Below are 21,606 nucleotides of genomic sequence, written 5' to 3'. Positions count from 1 at the left end.
CAGGAATGGCAACCGGTTGGTGCGGGTGCGCCAGCCCTCTGAAGGCTATCAGTGGGGGCAGGTCGCACTCGATCGCCTGGAACTCGACCATCAAGGGAGCGCAGGTCGCGCTCTGGAAGGCTATTAGTAGGTGCAGGTAGCGCTCCTTCTTCACTCGCTCCCTCATTTTCACCAAGATCATATCCAGCACCACCAAATGGCATAACACAATCCTCAAATGGTTCAGAGGACATCTTCCCTTCTGAAGAGTAAAATGGGACATCTTCAAAAAAGGTAACATCAACACAGACAAATGATTTGCATAGATGAGGACTATAACACTTGTACCCTTTCTGTGTACGTGAATACCCAAGGAAAACACACTTAATAGCACGAGATTCTAACTTATCACGACCTGGCTTAAGATTATGAACAAAGCAGACACAACCAAAAATCCGAGGGGGAAGATGGAAAGAAGATTGACCAGGAAAAAGAACAGAGTGTGGTGTTTTGCCTCCTAATAATGAAAGAGGCATACGATTAATCAAGTATGTGGCGAAGGACTGCCTCGCCAATAAAACTTTGGGAGATTTGTTTGAAACATTAAGCATCGGGCGACTTCAAGAATGGGTCTGTTCTTTCTCTCAGCAATCCCATTTTGTTGAGGTGTATCCACATAGGAGGTTTGATGTGTAATGCCATGGTCATCTAAAAAACTTTGGAATATTGTAGAGGTATAGTCTTTGGCATTATTAGTTCGAAAAACGTGCAGAATACCGATTAGTAATCTCAGCATAGAATTTTTGAAAAACAGAGAATACTTGAGAACGATTTTCCATAATATAGACCCAACAAACACGAGAAAAATCATCTATAAATATAATAAAATACTTGGCCCCCAAAAAGGCCAGTGGTTCTACAAGGACCCCAGACATATGAATGGACTAATTGAAAAGGAGCACTAGAACACTTATTTAACCTATTTTTGTAAGTAGCACGACAATGTTTAGCTAACTCACAAACCTCACAACCTAAAGACTGAATACTAGAAGAAATATTGGGAACTAAACTTCGCAAACTAGCCAGAGGAAGATGACCAAGACATCTATGCCACTGAACAGGAGAGACTGAGACTGTAAAAGCCTGCTTCTGGTGAGAGTGCCCATAATCATCTTGAAAGTAATAGATGCCCCCGTGCTCATACCCCCCACTAACTAGTGTCTTTGTCTATAGATCCTGAAACACAACATGAGTGGAAGAAAATATGACATTATAGTGAAGAGATTGGGTGAGACGATGAACAGACAATAGATTAAAGGGGAAATTTCGAATAAGCAAGACTGAGACAAGTGATATATTACGAGTTAACTGAATAGTACCCCGACCAAGAATACTAGCCTTAGCCCCATTTGCTAATGTGACATATGATGGTGTGTGAGTATACGCAATACTAGAAAACAACTGGGGATTACCTGTCATATGATCAGAAGCTCCTGAGTCAATAACCCAAGAGTTGTTACCACTTGTATGAAGACATGTTTTACCTGAATCGGCTAGAGTCACAGTGGGGTAGTCGGACAAACTCGATGAACTGGGAATAGCTTGTATCCACTTCATCAGGGCTGCAAAGTCTTCTTGAACTCGTTGAAAATTAGTCACTTTCTGATCAACTACTGTGGCATTGTTGGCTTTGTGCAAAGGTGGGAGTCCTGTTATATCCCAACAAAAATTAGCACTATGATTTGTGCGCCCACAATGCTCACAAGGCTCAAAACTGCCAATACCACGACCACGGCCACTCCTTTGGGTACGACCACCCCCACGGCCACGACCCCCTCTACCTCCTCTACTGCCATTACCACGACCAGAAGAGGGGTTGTTATTACTGCTTGGAGGGATCAATAAAGCCGCACTGTCATTGTGCCTTGGAGGAGGTGCAGTAATACGAGACAAACGAGAGTAAGCCTCAGACAGAGTAGGGAGCTTAGATTCAGCTTGAACTTGGGCTTTCACATTAGCAAACTCGGGACGTAGCCCAGATAGGAATTTGGAGACTCAAAATTCCTCTCTTTGTTTCTTCAACTGATTTATGTCTGTAGTAAGTGGGTGATATATATTCAGTTCTTCCCACTTGCTACGAAGAGAATTGTAATATTCAGAGATAGACATATTTCCTTGAGTGAGATCAAAGATGTTCTCATACAACTGAAAGATACAAGAAGTATTCTGAGATTGAAAGTATGATTCTTGTAGATACTCCCAAATCTCCTTCGAGGTTTTAAAAAACCGCACAGTATTACAAACATCTTTCTCCATAGTATTCCACAGGAAATTCTTAACCAAGGCATCATCTTTTGTCCAGGTTGTCTTTCCTTTATCATCTGGGGGATCTGTCAGATGATTTTCCTTACCTTTTCCAGTAAGATAAACAGTAACTGCCTCTGCCCATTGAAGGTAATTGGCAACACCCTCCAATTTGACAGAGGTCATACTAACAGAGAAAACAGACGTATTACCGAATTCATCGGATTTTGGAACAACATCAGTCATTGTAAAGAGAAGAAAAACTCACTTGATGAAAAAGAATACGAAACTGCAAAACTGCGAGACATATGTCTCCTCTTTATCAATACTGAGAGATTGCGGAAGCGAAACAATACTAAGACACCAACTAATACTAAAACTGGAACCTTGAAACTGAGGATCTCTCTCCTAGCATTCTCTAAACAGAGTCGGCTCCGATACCATGTTATTTATGCTAGGAGATACATATGATGGTTAGCTTGTTAGGTTAAAGGGATTGAGTGTGTAGAAGAAGAAGAAGAAAGGATGGAGGCACAAGAAGAAGGTAGGGTTTAGAGTATATTTACCCTAACCTATAATACATATATTTATACTAGAGATGGAATAACCTAAATAGCAACAAGCTAAATAAGGTACGGTTTCACACTTATAGAATGTGTGAGACCGACACTACATACTTCAACAGATATTATTATTGCTTAGTTTGTTTTATTTTTAACGTCATATTGATTCAGTAGACAATACGTGAGCAAGTTATCATTTCTTGCCAATATCTATATACGTATTTTCAGTTCAATTAGTATATTGGTCCAATTAGTAGATTCACCTTGTAGTATACCAACTACAACGCCTATTGTATGTGTACATTTGAACCACAAGAGAAGAAAAGTTACTAATGTGCACCTCAAAACACAATTGCAGAAACTGATACTATTTTCGCATTAATAAGGCGGTATGAATTTCCCCGTATCACCACACTCAATCATTTTAATCTCAATTAAATCAAGATGATTATTCCAAAGAAAAATTATATAAATCAAATTTAAAACATCTTAATAATTAAAAAAACAAGTTAAGAGCCAATAAAAAAAAAAAAAAGTTAAAAGTGAAACATAGAGAGGTAACAATCGTAATAGGCCTGATACACTGTTCATTTTGCCTAGAACCAACTAAAATTTAATAAGAAGGCTGCATACGTGGAAGTTTTCACTTTTCCCTTTGCCCATTAAATATATATATTTAATAATTGCAAAAAAAAAAAAAAAAAAAAAAAAAAAAAAAAAAAAAACGAATCAGCGATTGGGTTCTCCCTTCGTCATTCCTCCTTCTAAAACGCCCGCAATCTATACAACTTCCAGTCCTCCCATTAATGTATATGTTTAATATCAAAAACGTATGCAACACCCTTACAATATTGAACCTCTTAAATTGGTCAAAACCGTTCTACTCCAAGACTACCTATACTATTGTTTATATACATGTTGTGCTGGAGAGGTTGGGAGCATATCGTTCAATTGATCAAGTAAAATATTTGCATCTTCCATGTAATCGTTGGAGTTACATACCATGCTATTATTTTCCTCTCAATCATATTAGTCTTCGCCTTCTGCGCAATCAAAAATTTCTTCTATGGCACCATCAGATGATTATATTCTTTTTTCTTATGTAATCTAGATGCTCTTTCTTTGGAAGTGTGTGTTTAAGATTTCGGCTGAATTTCTTTCGTACATTTAATATGGTTGTTTTGTAGGAATACCTCAATGGCAACAACAAAATTCCAACACCTTTCCACGCTTCGTACAGGCACAACCAAATTGAAAATAAAAGTTCGTCTGACCAGAATGTGGGAGTCAATCCACTGGAATAACAACAATGAGGTCTTAAGTAGAGACTTTCTGCTATTGGATGCTAAGGTAATCAACCGCGTTTGTTTTGCAATCATTCAAAATTTACCACTGATTTTTTCCCCTTCTTGCTAGGGAACCCACATACATGCTAAATTGGAATCGAAGGATTTTAAAGAATTTGACAAATTTGCAAAAGGAGCTTTGTTGGAAGAGGGCAACATCTACGTCATTGAGAGATTTGACGTGGTGTTAGCAACGACCTATCGCCCAGTGGTGCATCCCTTTGTGATAAAATTCAAACCAGAAACATTGATACAGTCAGCTGATGAAGGGGGGGGTGCTGAAATCGCAAGATACAACTTCAATTTCATTGAGTATAACACGGTGCCAGAAAAAGCGAAACAAAAAACTCTTCTATCAGGTAATCAATCACAACCTTATGCTTAAATATTCCCTCTCCGTTTTACTTCCCTATTAAATTAAACCGTATCTTAAAGTTAACGGAAAATGATCAAAGATCTAACCTTATATTTATTTAAACAAGCAGATGTGATTGGTGTGTTGAAAAAAGTCGGCAGCACAAAACAAAAATCTGGATCAGTTTTAAAGGAGATAGTACTCATGGATCAGAAGTTAGTAGACCCTTTATATATCAATTTAAACAAACAAACATGTTGTTGTAACCTAATCAAGTTTATTCAACCCTTAGGCACTCTGAAGTGACCATTACTTTATGGGGTGATTTGGTCAGATCGATTCCGGATGGCATACTAACACAACAGAATGTGATCATTATAGCCACTTCGCTGGCTGCAAGGGATTATCAAGGTAATAATGCATTTACAGTGTTCGCAATTTGAATTGTTATTGAAAATTAATTAATCTTAAATTTTATTCTAAGCCGATGCACTTTTAATATGTCTTTTGTTGTAGACAAGATTACCCTTTCATCTGTTAGTGGTACAAAGATCTATGTCAACCTAGATATTCATGTTGTCACTAATTACAAGTGCAGGTGAGTTTAGCATATTTATCTAACATATTTGCATTCGTTCATACCACATTAAAAAAAAGGTTATGGAAATAAAAATAAGTTGATATATAGGACAAAACTGTACAACATATAACTGTTGTAGATGAACGTAAACTATTTTTGTTTATGTAACAAATGAATGTGTTGTAATCAACCATAATGACATTTGGGCCAATTTCCTCTCTTTTTAATTGGTTTGTGTATATGGTTTACTACCATTCCTTGGCTATATTGTCTTATACACATATCGAGTCCTACAGTCATTTTTATTGTTGCCCACTAGCATTGAAGCTGCAAACATATTAGTCGAGCTTGAGGGCCCTACTGAAAATCTATCTGAAGAAGCACTACTTAGAGATAGGAGAGTTACCATAGGTGAATTGAAGGAAATGGGAAGAGATCAATCATATAAGGTATATGCTAATTTTTTCTTTCATATATGAATGTGTATACCTTTTGCTCAAAATATACTCCATTCTTTCTTATGTAGGGATCAAGTTATAATTGCAGTGCCATTATAGACAAAGCATACAGTACTAATTGGTCCTACAACTGTTGCAAGTGTTGTATGAAAACGATTGCTCAGACTGAACCCAAGACACCTTGTCCAAAATGTAGGGTTAACAGTGAAAAAAAGTGAGTTAAATATATGTTTCTTGTTGTTTTTTTTAGTTTTATTTTAATCGAGTACAAAATAGGAACTATATGTATATCTACTTCTTGCCTATGCACATTTAACATCTAAACAGGTACACACTTCGATTTGCTGTTAATGATTTCTCGAACATAACCACTTTTGTGGCTTTCAACAAACATGCTGAACACTTGGTTAAGAAGTCAGTTGAAGAATTAGAAATTATCCATAAGGCAAGCTAATTAAAAAACCCCATGACTTCCGTCTATTTTTAAAATGAAGGCCATTTGTCTAAATTACCCATTCTTATCCAAATAACAGGACCGAGGGCCCAAAGCAGTTCAAACTGAACTAAGGAAACTTGAAGGCCGCTCTTACATTTTCCAAGTGCAAATTACCGAGTTCAGTGCAAAGGAAGGGTTTGAATCGTTTACCGTTGAGAAAGTTTACCCTGACCAAGCTGTCATCGATTGTCAATTGGATGAGCAGGTAGTTTCACTTGTGTCTTTTTGGTAGGATAACAAATTTGTTTTACTACAATCACATTTAACCATTTTACACAACCTTAGGGAAACCAAGATGCATCTGTGGAGTCAGCTGTTAATGTTGTCGAAGAAGCTGATCCAGGCAAAGAATTAAACTCCGAGATGCAGCCATAAAAAAAAAAAAAAAAAAAAAAGAACATAGTTCAAGGTGAATGTACAACACAACACTCTTGGATGTTGTAATTTAAAAATTTATTTATTTTGTTTATTATTAAAAATCTACATGAAGCATAAAATCAAAAGTCCGTGTGTGACAATGTTTTCACCCCTTCTACATTGCAGAAGACATCCATGGCTGCAAAATCAATACATTGTCTTAACTCTACTTCTTTTACTGTGTGTTCTTAACATGAGGGATTTGGATACTATTTGAGAAGTGTGCCTCTTTATGCTTTTTTTCCGCTGGTGCCTTTGTGTTTCTTTTTTTTTTCGGCACTATCTGTTTCATTTCGTGGTTTGGTGCTTCCAGATCTAACTTTGATTTATTTTTTATATCAGTTATATGTTAATTGTTTTGTTCCATTTTCTTTTCCCTTTGTTTTTTTTTTCATGTACCATATGCTGCAATTTATCTCTTACTTTTCCCTTTCGCATACACCAAACATCTATGTATGAGTCCTAAGGATTGTAACTACCATACCAGTACAGTAGAAATGAAGGTATATGTGGAACAGATGGAATCTCTTATGCAACTTTCTAATGTAGGTAAGTTGAATTTAAGTGTTCTACTAGGCATGTAATCACGCCGCTATTAAATTGTTCGCGAGTTATGCCTTCACATTAATATCGAATTTATTCCCATTTATACCAGATTTAATTGCTTGCAAACTAGCCGTCTTTCTCTTATGCGCCCATTTCTCTCATCTATAGATTAAATTCTTTTTTGCAACAGGTATAACTTCACAAAGGTGACCTTTTAATGGGGATTGATGTTTTTTTTTTTTTTATATGCATTGTTGTTGTTTGTTATTTGACCATCAAATACAATTAGAATGCTTACTTGCGTACTTTGAGCCGCTAAACGTTAAAGGTAAGAAAGGGTTCATACTTGTGGTGTAGAGAATAGATTAGCAAGGAATAAGATATATGCATTAACGTCATATTACTTTTTCATAATTTATAAATGGTTGGCAAACTGAGTCTAACATTCTCAAGGATGGTAATTTCTTATAGAACAACACTTAACAGATATTTAAAATTATTAGTCTGATATTAATTGGCGTAAATTAATTTGTTCATTGTCTAATAGCCATCGTTGTTTGTCTCGGCTGATACTACAATTTAGGTCAGGTTGCGTATTGCATTTCATATGGTTTGCCTCTCCATTTTCAGGTGGTTTCATATTCCAATTTTCTGTTTACCTTTTCTGCAGTTCAGATGGTTTCTCTCTGTAAATCTTTTTTTTTTTCTTTTGTTCTGAGATGAAGCTGTGAATACCCTTATGTTACTGACAAGGTTGTACTGTTTCACATTGGAAGTTAACGGAAGGTATATAGAGGTTGTGGTTAGGATAATTAGAAACGAGCACGAGAAGTGAGCACCTTTCGGACCGGCTTTTGGTGATCAAGAAAATTCTGGGATTAATTTTAATGAGGTTAATGCTTTTGCTGAAATTGATTTAGGCAACCACTTAATCATAATATAATTCGGGATGATGTCAAATTGAAGCCTCTACAGCGTCATGCGCTCATTGTATTCTGATTTCCCCTTGGTGGTAGGGATTTGACGACATGTGCAAGGTATGATTTTGCATAATCAATCTCTTAAGTTAACCACAACCTCTATAATATTCCACATACCTAGCATGAAAGTTTTAAACACTGTTTTTTTGGGGGTCAGCTATCAGAGTTCGGGTTCAGCTTATTTTTTGGTCCACTCAAGCTTTTCAATCTAGGTATTATTTGTTTTATCAATTTTGTTCTCACCTATACTACTTTGACTTGCTTACCTTTCTTTTGTGTGCAAGTATCATTATATATTGCATGAAATTTTATTTTTTCTTTTCTAAATGCATGATTTATGAAGTCAGTGTAGGAACCGTTATTTCAGAACGAATATTTCTACAAACCGCGAGAACCCACGCGCAGCGGAATCAATGGGGTTCTCACGATTTTGAATAGAAAACATACCTTTTAGATCCGGTTTTGATAACTCTAAGAATCCAAGCTTTATGAATCCGAATCAACAATCAACCCCTTGATCTTCTGTTGTATTCCTTTAGAATAGATTGGACGTTGTGTGGACAATGATCTATCAATCCCTTTCTTTCTCACAAAGCTAGATCCAATTTTGGATCTATCTTTCCTTGCCTCTTTTTCTGTTCAGATGAATAGTGAATTTCGACCAGAGAGAGATTATTCTATTTATAGGCTATAATAGGGACCATGAGGAGAAATTAGGGTTGGGCCTCCAGACGGGCTTGGGCTTCCCATGTTCGCCCTGAACACACGGCCCAAGTCTGTCAACAAATGGTTTATTCCACTAAAGGCCATTGTTGCACTACCGCCCTAATCCCAAATTACGTGTCAGCGTTTATGGGCTCCATATTATATGCTCGTTGATCTTCCCGTGTTTAAGATATCGAATGTCCGTTGATTAAGTCAAGTTACTAACAACTACATTAATCAACTTCTTATGTCCTTGAGTAGTACCACTCAACCTCATTGTCATGTCGGAATAAATCCACCTGCAGGGTTTACATGACAATCTTTTTGAGCTCCTCAAGGGGACATCATCAACCCGACTTTTTTATGGGACACGTTCCTTCTATAATCAATAAAGACACCTTACATACAATGTCATTACCCAATCCATCGAGTTCGTTGATTCATAAATGAATCTCACTCAATGATGATTTAAAGCAATGTACAATGCATGTAAGTGCCTGTTATTATATCCGGATTAGGAGGACAAACATCCATAATAATAGAGGCGTTTGTTCTCTTATATAGTCAATATAAGGAGAAACAACCTCACTTGGTCCTGTTCAATACACACAAAGTGTACTAGTGTAATCCTATAGTCAAGATAGACTAATACCAGATTATACTACAACCGTACCAATGGTTTGTCTAAATCCATCTAGGTTGTGAACGATAACTTATACTTTATAAGGTACTTATGATATGATCTTCCATGTGTTCACATCATATCATCTACAACATAAAGTATTAGACACATGCATATAACTAATAACATATATAATATGCATAACATTTGCCCATATGATTCTCATTCAAAATATAAAGAATTAGAGTTAATACAAAAGTAATGCTTTTAGTATATAACCCTATCAGTCGGTACATGCATGGACTGAATTTCAAGGTTCATCTATGTACGTAGGTGTGTATTAGATATTGCGTGTTAATGTGGGTTCAATGGTTTCATATGTTGATGTTGTTCAACAACTGATTGGTTTTTAATATTGTTGAATTTAAAAAAAAAAACACCTTTTATCAAAAGTGGTCTCCATGCCGAATAACATGTTTTAGCTCACATAAAGGGTTCACATTTAAGATTAGCTTTTCAATTTGCAAATCCCCTGAAGGGTTCACAGTTTCAGCCGAGTTGTGGTCTTAATATTCCTATATAGTTCATCTGCTATCGTGGGTTAACTTGGTTTAGAGAGGAGGAGTTCATTTGTTACCCCATTAGGAAAAGGTGTGTGATTCACTTTATTCAACTTGATATCTCTGTGATCATCATATTTTCTTTGGCTATCTTGATACCATTTTTCAGTATAATTCTTCCTTTTAGAGCAGTAAATTTATTAAATCAAAATAATTGTTTTGTTAGTCACTTTTTTTTTTTGGATTATTGTCTTTCTTAAATCCTTAATTTTTGGATATAATTGTGGTTTAGGGCCCTTACACATGAATTGATTAATGGTTGTTCACTGTTAAAAGGTTTCTTCCTTCTCTTTTTTCTTCCTTCCATTGATAATTTGTTTGAACTGAATTTTTGAAAATAGGTTTTTGGCTGTTGTAGTGTGTTTACAGTTATTATTCCCTCCAAATGCGAGACCTCATAATGGAGGATAACTTGGAGTGATCTTATGGTGGTCTGTTGGTAACTTTACTTGCATAACTTGCTATCACCTTTCAAGGTATAGGTATGGATTCCTTGCTTTTCATGTGAAGTTTACGATCTCTTTGTCGCTTGTGATGATTAACCTGTTTGCAAAGAGTATGCATTATTACAATGATATCCTTCTTCTAGCATATGTAACCACCTTATAGACCGTCCTTTTTTGCTTTGCCATATTAAGGTTTTTAATATTAGGCATTGGGGTTGGCTGTCGATCAACTCTATACATGTCAAACCAGTTGAGAGTAATCACCATATGAGGGTACGTATCCTTGGTCCAAGCAGCACAAATTTTATAGGTTTGACAATACTTTTGAATCTATAATTCTTTTCTACCTAAAATTATTTGTCAATGTTCATGGTACTGGGGTTTTTATTAATATTTGGTGCTAGGTTTGTTGTCGATCAACAAAGGAACGAAAGGTGGAGTAATTTGAAATAACAAATTATTACTGGAAATAAAAGACCATTTGGTTACTAGAATTGCCTATATTTAACTTGAAACTTTAGATTTAATACTAAAATTTTCTGATGCATCAATGTTGCTTGAAGTTTTGTGGCTGGTGAGGGTACGTATCCTTGGTCCAAGCAGCACAAATTTTATAGGTTTGACAATACTTTTGAATCTATAATTCTTTTCTACCTAAAATTATTTGTCAATGTTCATGGTACTGGGGTTTTTATTAATATTTGGTGCTAGGTTTGTTGTCGATCAACAAAGGAACGAAAGGTGGAGTAATTTGAAATAACAAATTATTACTGGAAATAAAAGACCATTTGGTTACTAGAATTGCCTATATTTAACTTGAAACTTTAGATTTAGTACTAAAATTTTCTGATGCATCAATGTTGCTTGAAGTTTTGTGGCTGGTGTGTTGTGTGTGGAATCTTTTTAGTGCAATTATGCAGTACATATATGGATTGGATGTCCATGACAAAAGAAAAAACTATAAGTATGCGAACATATAGTTTACCTTCTAACTATTCCGTGTCTGTATTTTGAGCTTAATACCATGTTGAACTCGATAGCGTTGGTCGTATCTTAGTAGTCGACTATAATAAAAAAAATTAGTGAACTGAAGCTGGGAGGGACTAGATCAATTGTTGGGGCCTGTTTCCACAAAAAACAAAAGTCTGTCCTAGAATCTTTGTCACCATTGTGCAAAGAGCGTCATTTGCCGAATGGACAACATATTGTGATCGAGTTATCTATCACTCTTTTTTATTCCTTTGAAAAAAAAGAATTGAGTCAATTGACATTTACCTTGCAGTTCTAAATTTTTTAATGCTTAGATGTTAGGCTAGGGTATTGGCATTGGTTGTTTTTAGCTTTTGCTATCCAACCCTTCTAACGTGAGTTGGCATGCAATGCTTACAGTGTTAACATAGGCAACCATGGTAGTGTAAAGGGATAGTTCCTCAATCTTTGAGGAACTATGCCTTTAGATCTATTATGGTATCCCTTTACACTAAAGTCACTATTATGAATGATTTTTACTGGTTTGAGAAATAGGTTGAAAGGGTTGATTCCTTCTTTTACCTTTTGAACTCCTGCTGAGGGCAGAGCGCTTGGACAAGGCCGGACAGAGTGATATTGCTTTGAGATAATATAATTGCTTTTCGTACCTTGCGGCCATTCTTGGCAGAGGACATACCAGGTTTGTGTTTTGGACTTATCTATTGTGCTACCAAATATTCTTTAAAATTACACTGCCATCCTTAGCCAAAGATCGATGTGGGTGTGTCAGGTTTGCCTCCGTGGAGCCAGTTATGGTCTAGACATCACACTTACGGGGAAACTGATAAGAGCCCAAAACTGTAGTTTTAACCCCTTAATAATCATACTGTTAGACCAATTATGTGAATAATAAGTAAGCGTTAATACTGATTACGTGTTTTTATGCATTTCAGGCTTCAAAGTCCATTATGTGCAGAAATGTGCCACTTTAGCGAGATAAAAGAGCAAAAGTCAGCAGAACTTCCAAATGCCATACCTTTGGACTCAGACCTCGGATTGAGGCCTACCTTATGTCAAAACGACCGGCTCGGAAAGAGCTTTGCAATGATCCAAGCCTTGACCCAATCAGAGGAGCAGAAGTGGACGAGAAGTCTGTGGAAGCCAACTGCAGCTGAAGAGGCCTTTTTGGACTGAAAGAATTGGGTTTTGGGCCTGATTCTCTGGCCCAAAACATGGCTCCAAGCCCATGCACGATTTTTGGATCTGGATGTATAAAAACAAAAGCTTGACTCAGTGTTAATGGCAGTCAATGGTAGATGGTTAGGTTAGAAAATAGAGATAGCTTAGAATAGAAAGTAGCCATTAGAATAGCTTCTAGATCTAGATTTAATTGTTTTATTTAATTAGTTTCAAATCCTTGTTTAGATAAAACCTCTGAATCTTTGTTCTTCATTTCATTAGACAAATAAATAGTTATTATTATTCAATTTCGTTTTTGTCATTTACAATTTATTAGATCTAATTTCAATTCTTGTTATCATTCAATTCTTAGTTATTAATTAGATTCCATTATTGTTTCATTAAGTAAATTTCAATGCTTTATATTATGTTTAGTTTAAATTTAAATGGAAATGATTGAATGATTCAAGGCTAAACCTCCATTAGAGGGGTTGAGAAACCTTGATGAAAGCTTGATTCCAATTATCGGAGATTGTCGTAGTTTCCTTTCCACTCTAGAAACGCGTTTAGTTCACCATGAGAATGGGTTTAATCGTTCACATGCTAATTATTAACGGTAGAAATGCCATGTGTAGTTAGGGATTAGGAAGAACCGATTGTTCTCGCTTAGCGGTTCAATTCGATTACGATGACTTCGTCGCTAGTGGATTAAGTTGAGTTAAGGTGGAATCAATCCCCTCTAACTCCTTAACATCGAATCAACGTAGCATTCCCTTAGTATTACGATAACCGACTAGTGCATTTAGCGGGTAGTTGCATCGTAGTCTAGTCCCCTTTTTTATTAAAGCTCTCATTGACTTTAAGTAGAGTATTGAGACTAGAAAACAAGCATCTGAGGAAGGACTAAGAGTGGAACGAATCACTCTACTCCACTATATCTCATAGGATTGAGAGTAGAAAATATCTTTGATAAATAAGCATCAAAATAGTTGTTAGTTAACTTACGTTGTGAATTCATCGTTCATTTCGTAGGTAGACTATACAATTTTACATTAATCAAATGGCGCCGCTGCCATCTTAGTTCACTTTCGTATTGTTTTCATAGTGTTAGTACTGTTTTTAAAGTCCCATTTCACCCACCCACCCTTGTTTGAATCATCTTTGTGGTCGTCCATTTTAGAGTTGAAAAATTCGAGCAAAATTTACACCGAAGGCTACGCCTCCCTTGAGCCGACCAGCCCTATGTTCTTGGACGAAGCGACCAGCCCCCCATGTGGAGCGACCATACTAAAAACACCGTAAATTGAAATAGCTTCGGGCTGAAGGCGCTCTATCTTGGCCTTGGCGAAATACGTGTTAAATTTTTCGGATTTCGGCGGTTTGATTCAACTTTGATCTTTCATATTTTTCAGTGTTCTAACCTGCTATATACACCGAACAAGCGTAAACAAGACGCTATTCATAAAAGCGAAAGCAAGGACCTTGAATCAGGTATTCCTTTCTTCCAAACCTCGCATCTCCTCGTTAGAGGTTTTATACTAGTATATCGAAATTGTTTGGAGTGTTGCATGTTTAGTTAAGCTCGACTTAGTCTTGGATGAGATTAAGGTCCGGTAGAACAAAACACCTAACGAAATACACAACAACAACCCAACAAACAAATCTATCTAGTATACCACACACTACACCTCTAGCTACTATTTTACACACACCACCGATATAATGGGGGAAGAAAGAGAGACTCCTCTCTCGGACTTCTACAAAGCCTTGAGCGATAGCCCCAAATCTTGCATCGCTCTAGCAGACCAGTGGGGATTTTAATCCCTCCAAATATTTTAATTTTGTTACCCGCTTTTCATGGTTTAGACCATGAAAAACCTTATCGGCACACGTAAGGGATTGAACAAGTCTTAACAACATTCCACCATCCTACGGTTGGTACGGAACAAATTAAATTAAGGGTATTCCCTTTCACCTTAGGCGATAAGGCGTCTTGGTTAACTGCCTGCAAGCTAATTTCAATGGACTCGTGGGCTAAACTTGTTCACTGTTTATGGAACATTTTTACCCACCCTAAAGACGGATGAGATGCTTTCCAAGATTCATTTCTTTTCGACAAAATCCTCATGAATCATTTTCGAGGCTTGGAATCATTTCACCCGATCTGCTTATAGAGTGTCCACACCATAACCTACCAAAAGACACGTTAGTTCGTGCCTTTTTCAAAGGACTTCAACATCACCATAAAGAAGTCCTTGACATAATGAATGGGGGTAGTTTCTTAAGTAAAGGAGCCTCGAGGCTTATAAATTTTTAGAAGACCAAACTAAGCGAAAATAATAATTGGGGTATGATGATATCCCCGGCCCGCTAGTTCTACTAATACAGTTAAGGCCACCGGTATGTTTGAAATTAAACACGATTCGAGCTTAAAACTCTAATCGAATCACTCACTAAAAAGGTAGAGGCCATTTACGTACAACAAAAGCCTATCCCCGTCATGAATGTAAATTCAAATCCATGTAGTTTCGGCTTGAGTCCGAGCATCCCGACTCCCACCGCCCTATAGCCTATGAACGTGTTTCTTCCATTAATAGTGAACCTAACGCCCTTTGGAGACAAAATCCCAACTTCGGTTGGAGAAATAACCAACAAGTCACACCTCGCGGTACAATAATCAATATGTTAGGCCAACGCGCGCTTTAACCAAGCTCCACTACGACAAGGACAGGTCGTGGGTAATTTTAATAATTATAACAACCAAGTGCAACCTCGACAAGGTCAAGCACAAGGTCAAGGTAATTATAATAATTATAATGCTAATAGAGGTATCGTTCCGTCAATAATAATTATCAGAATCCACCTATAAATAATTCACGTGAAATAGTTCCAGTCCACCACCCGTGACTACTACACCCACACAACCGGATCGCCTTTGACACCTTCATACAAGTGAGCCAAAAAACTTTTCCAAACTATGGCTCAATCTAACCAACAGCTTTCTACAATCCGTTAATAATTTAACCCAACAGTTGGCTCAAGATAAAGCCCAAACCAAAGGTGTGTTGCCAAGTCACGCCAATACATAATCCTAAAACAACAAACACGACCTTTGAGGTAACGGATAATACTAGTAATGAATTTGAAAAGGTAGGTGAGATAAATGCCATCACCACTTTCCGCTCGGCAGAGTGGTTGATAACAAGGTAACTATGCCTATAGTTACCCCCAAGATAGACTACACCTACTATTTTACTAGATACGAAATAGAAACCGAAGAGCCTACCATTGTAGAGGTACCAGTTACAACACAACCTAAGAAACGAAAGCCACGGTTAAACATCCAGTGATACCATTGCTAAATATAGACGAAACCACCGCTTCCACAAAAATTAGCCATGTTAACTAGGGATACAAATTACGAGGAGATTAGGGGCGTTTTAAGAATCTAACTATAAACCTTCCCTTCCTCGAAGCTATTAAAAAGCTACCACATCATGCTAAGTTTCTTAAGGAATTGTGTACTACTAGGCGAAGACAAATATACCAAAAGACGCTTTTTAACGAACAATTCCCAACCTTATCTGAAAATAATGGAATTGTTAAGTACAAGGACCCCGTCAGATCCCTCAGTCTAATGCACCTTAGGAGATTCCTATACGACGACGACGTTATTAGACACGGGGGCTAGTGTTAACTTACTCCCATTTTATTTGTATAGACAAATAGGTCTAGACAAGATGCAACCCACTAAAATGACGTTGCAATTAGTCGATCGGTCTATTAAGTATCCTAAGGGTGTAGTAAAAATGTATTTGGTAAAAGTTCAGGATTTCTACTATCCGCTGATTTTGTAGTCCTCGATACGTAAGTCGCTAACGACTGGTTCCGATCATTTTAGGGCGCCCTTTCCCTCGGCAACCGCCAATGTGCTCATTAATTGCCGTGATGGTTCAATGTCCATGTCTTTTGGCCATCTTGTCGTTGAAGTCAATGTTTTAAAACAAGGACACGAGCGATTACCCGGTCGCCTATGGATGGAGAGGTTAGCATGATCGAGAGCTTTGCTCGAGATTATTTCAACAACACGCTCCCCCGATAATCATATTACCAAAATTCTTTCCTTTGGAAAGTCAGACTCCAATATTTTCATTCCTACACTAGTCGATACACATGTTATTGATGAGGACGGGATAGATGACTTTCTCAAAGATGTAGAGGACTACCATAGTAATGTGGATATGACCAATCTAGATGGGGAATTCGATGAGTTTTTTAGAGTAGGTGAAAATTCACCCTATCAAGAACTAACTTGCACAACATCCACCTCGATTCCCCTCCTTCCACCCTTTCAAAGGAATCTCGAGTTTGCACTCGATCCTTTTGTTTCTCCTGTGCTTCATAATTTTTTAAATCCTCCTAGCAAACAGATAATTCAGAAGGACAAACTATTTGACACCTTCATTTTCAGAATTGAGACAGTCCCTACACACACAATGAATGAGTTCGGTGCTAAAACCACATCCCCATTGTTAATGTGTCGTCTTTCTACAACTTATCCATATCCACCACATTCTCCACAACCATTCACTCTTCCACACTTATTTACTAGAACACCCACTCATTCAAAAATGAAAAATAAGGTGCATGATAGGTTACACAATAGGGTTATCCAACTTCGTTTTCATTCCACTAGGCTGCGTCGTAGGAAATCTTGGTGCTTGATTGTGTTTGGATATGTTTTCTGTGATATTTATATATGGAATGATCCACAACTATTTCGGTTGTTGATATATGATCAACTTCATGTTCATACATATGTTTTAGATAAAGTCTCGAGTATCTGACTATAAACGACTCAATTTCTGTGTTTGGTGCACTTCCTTTCACTTTAATATATTGGTGAGTGCACCATTAAGGTAACCGGCCCCTCCTATGGAGTGTGTGGCTGTAAGTACGGATCCTAAGTCCACGGTTCACATAGTTCACGTTTTCCACTCTTGCATGTTTTTCCGGATTTTTGAGTCATGTTTCTCTATGGTGTGAATTATGTCTTTATTGCTTATCGTTTTTCCTTCTAAAAATAAAATAAAAATAAAAAATAAAAATAAAAATAAACATAGTAATCTAGGAAGTCTCGAATCGACTTTAAAAGACCCCATTACTAAAAACAAATTTTCTAAGCTTCGTTGTAAAAATTTGTTTGGGGGTGGGGTGTTCGTTTTTCCGTAATAAATGTTTTATGTCCCATTAGAGTTGCTTAGGCCGTTTTATTGTATTATGCTTCGGATTGACATAATCTATTAATTTAGAGTTCCTTCGTTCGCATAACTTACGTCATGCACGCACTTCGAGGCGTTTTCCACTATCTCGTATGTCATCCGAAGTCGGAATAGAGTGTTTTATGGATCATGGGATAGGAAATTCCCTCCTGATCATTTCCATATCTCATTCGCAAAAATCGGACCGGTAACGAAGCGGCAATTTTGATTTGAAATTCGCGAAAAAATCGAAAAAATAAAAATTTCGATTTTGGGCTTGGGCCCAACCAGCGCCACGACCACAAGGCCAAGGCCTTTACCCTTCTTCAAAGAACAGTTCATCGTTTTTTCCACTCCATTCCGCCATTAACAAAGCTCAAAACCCTAACAAAAATAAAAATTAAAAGAAATACCATAAACTCACGCCAACCATCAAATTTCCAAGCCAAATCTCTTTTAAAACTAAAACCAAACCACCTCCACCAATTTAACCCAACAAAACCACCAAAAATTCAAAATTTGGTCTTTAGCCGCCACCACGCCACCACCACCAATCGCTTTCTTTCAGTCGGTCAAGCTAAACCACCACCACCACATCATATTTAAACCCTCACCCATTCCAAACACTAGATGGCTCAACGCCGAATGATACCGAGCAAGTTTTCATCGCAGACCATTTCGCCCGCTTTTACGGTGACGAATGGCTAGTAGAGACCGAATAGTCTTCGGTACTTTCGACCGAAGCCTTCTACCACGAAGACTTGGTCCGGCGTTTCTACAACACCAGGGAGTTGGAGGGAGTAGGATTTTGTGATGGTAAGGAAGAAGAGAAGGGAGTTGACTAATCGATCGTTGGTTGATTCTAGGCATTCCGCCTAGAATCCATCCGAGGCTACTTTACGAGCCCCGGTTTGACGGGTAGAGCCATTGATGGGCGCATTGTTATCAATGGGAGCTACAATACAAACTCCCATTGGTAATGCCAGTATCCTCGGGACCAACCACCGCTACAGCCCGGTGGATTGGTCGGAATGTCCTAGGGAAGGACAAGGTCAGCGACATCGGTCTGACCTGCCTCCACGTACTATGGGTACTCCAGGAGCAGAAGTACGATTTCTGTATCCTGGAGTTTTTGCTGAGCATGATTAGGGGGGTCGGAAGGTCTTTGGCACCTCTTCCTGTGTTAATCACCAAGATCATGCTGAAGATGAAAGCAGCTCCGGTGTCTGAGAGGATTTACATTACCCTGCACCGTAACACGCTGCATCTATAGGAGTGTGTCCAACAAGTTTGAGGAGGAGGGCTGAGGATAGAGAAGAAGAAGAAGAGGATGGAGGAGCTGAGAATGAAGAGGAGGAGGATGAGGATGCCTCCGGTGATGAGGAGGGCGTGACCCGCTTTGATCACGATGCCTTCCGAGGTGTTGGTCTCGACGCAGTAACGCATGGCTATGCTTCATAGGGGCATCGCGTTCAATAAACACTATTCTATGACCCCGGACTCGACAGGCGACTATTCATCACAACTTCGAGATCCGCACCCACGAGAGGATGAGAGATGGGAGCAAAAGGGGCTGAGATGGAAGCCCGGCCCGGTTTAAGGGATATGCTTGCACGCTTCCCCACCTTCATACGCATCTTCGGCTTCCGAGGACACATTTAGGCATGGCGTCGTCGACGAAGGGCGATCGCTGACCTTCGAGCCCGTGAGCCACCACTAGAGAGTGTGCCCTCCACCAAACCGCGAAATTTGTTTAGAGAGTCCGAGGATTGATAGTAGTTGTTGTTTTATTTATTTTGTTGTTTTATTGTAATGTAACTTTTATTTCCGTAATTTGAATTTTGTAGCGGTATTCGAATGAAATTTTAATATAAGGGCCTATTTTCATGATGCATGGTTGTTTCATATTGACCCCACCTTCCCAACTTGTTTGGGGGTGGTTTTATCAATTCAAGCATGATTTTTGTATAACCCTCAGATTAGAATTAATTCATGGAGTCAAGGTGAAAATATGGTTGTTTAGGCAGAAATATGATCAAGTATCATTGTAGGATGAAATCTAGATTAAATAGGTACATTCTATCATAAAATCAACCTAAAAGATACATTGGGTTTGAATTAGAATCCGGGTTATGAGTTGTTTCCGCTTTTCGAGTTTGGAAATTTTAGAATTTTCGAACCGCCGTAATTAGTTTTGGCAACTTTCCGATCCTTTTAGCAACTTTAAACCTATATAAACTTGATACAAACTATTCTCACAACTCACACTACACCTAAACTCCATCACTCACCCTTCACACCCGCGATTCCCACGTTTCGACTTCATTTTTGCAAATCGCGAACTCGAGCTACCAGCTTCACGAATAAGCTTTCAGCATACTCTACACTTCGACGAGAAAATTTTACTCGAGGCGCCAGCGCTTCCATAGAAGCGACTTCGGCTAAAACACTGGAATTCCAAAATACTAAGAGGCTAGCGCCTCAAGTCAAAAGCGCGACCAGCTACTTACATCGAATTCCAAATTACAAAGAGCACTTCGCCCCCTAGTTGGCCTTCAGCGACTTCCGTGGACCAGAAATTTTCCAGTTTTTCGCCAGTAGTATCCGGATCTTTAGCAGCTATTCCAAAGCGTAATTTTGAGATGACATCTCCAACATTGATACCGAACAGTCTTTCGAAGATTTGTTCCAAAGCACTACTTACGGTGCTTGGTTTCATGAGGTGATCACATACGTTGGTAGGGAACCTCTTATGGTAAGACCGGGTCAACTTTATTCTCCCGACTTGCATCTTATTTTTATAATAACTGCATTTTCTTTGAGAGACCGGACGGAGAACAAGTGTTCTCCATCAACATTGACGATGAACCAATGGAAATTACCGGTTCTTGCTAGCATTTGTTCTTGGACTTGCTATGCCCGGCCGAGATACAAGACCCATGGTGCTATTGGTCGATAATATGCATGTCTACACTTATGAGTCTTTGCACGAGGCTTATGGGGCAGGCATTTTCCGTATTGAGGACCAAGGGGACTATAACGCTGTTCTTGGTAGCCCGTCCATGAACATAGGAACCTGGTATGTTTTGGATTATGCTAAACATTTTAGGGGAATGACGTTTTTCTTGATTGAATGACGCCACTTGCAGCGTTTTCCTTGCTTTAGCCAATGGACGCCGGTTCTATGACCTTCCCGTAACTTTGATGTCTAGTTTAGTACGAGCCCATACCATGAGGCATAAGTACCTTCTTATGCCCGTTCTAGTTTCACGTATTATGCTATGTTTCTTTCCCCTCGTTTTTGTACACGCTTTCACGGATTGGATTAGGGTAGACACGGTGCGACCCACCAATAGTATTATTCGATCTTTCCGCAAACGACTTGGCAAGGGTGGCGGATACAACCTCACCAGGTTGCACCCTACACCCCATCGGACCAAGTGGCACTTAATAGGTTAGCAACCATAAATGATAAATGGCGTGAAGCCCGGCAAATTATCATAGCATGGCAGATCGCGAAGGAACCTCACTTCTTTATAGAAGTGGAGGATGACGAAGATGACGAATAACGAGAGGGAGTGGAGGTAAGTTTTAGTTTCGTTGAGTGTCCGCTATGTCCCCCAAGCAATTTCATTCTTTTAACCCCATAATGGGTAGAACTTCGTATAGAGTTGAGTCAGTTTTATTTCCTATATTAGTATTCTAACCTTCTTTTTGCAGATGTTCCCGAATTCCACGCCACAATGATGGTATTTTTACTACCCTCTTATTTAAATGCTT

At 38.3% G+C, this 21,606-nt stretch overlaps 1 protein-coding gene across 1 annotated transcript; it reads left to right on the top strand.

Annotated features, from left to right (window-relative positions):
- Window positions 1-4,124: 4,124 nt before the first annotated feature.
- On the top strand, window positions 4,125-6,456 carry LOC147511096 (replication protein A 70 kDa DNA-binding subunit C-like). Its single transcript, XM_086598357.1, has 10 exons — window positions 4,125-4,196; window positions 4,263-4,551; window positions 4,678-4,762; window positions 4,882-4,958; window positions 5,064-5,145; window positions 5,447-5,576; window positions 5,654-5,799; window positions 5,913-6,030; window positions 6,119-6,286; window positions 6,367-6,456. Exons 1-10 carry the CDS (start codon window positions 4,125-4,127, stop codon window positions 6,454-6,456), a joined length of 1,257 nt encoding a protein of 418 aa, XP_086454483.1.
- The last annotated feature ends 15,150 nt before the right edge of the window (window positions 6,457-21,606 follow it).

The sequence above is a fragment of the Coptis chinensis genome, chromosome 3 (assembly GCF_015680905.1).
Source record: "Coptis chinensis isolate HL-2020 chromosome 3, ASM1568090v1, whole genome shotgun sequence".
Lineage (NCBI taxonomy): Eukaryota > Viridiplantae > Streptophyta > Magnoliopsida > Ranunculales > Ranunculaceae > Coptis > Coptis chinensis.
The sequence above is the reverse complement of the archived record's forward strand: the minus strand, read 5'-3'. Positions and strand labels throughout refer to the sequence as shown.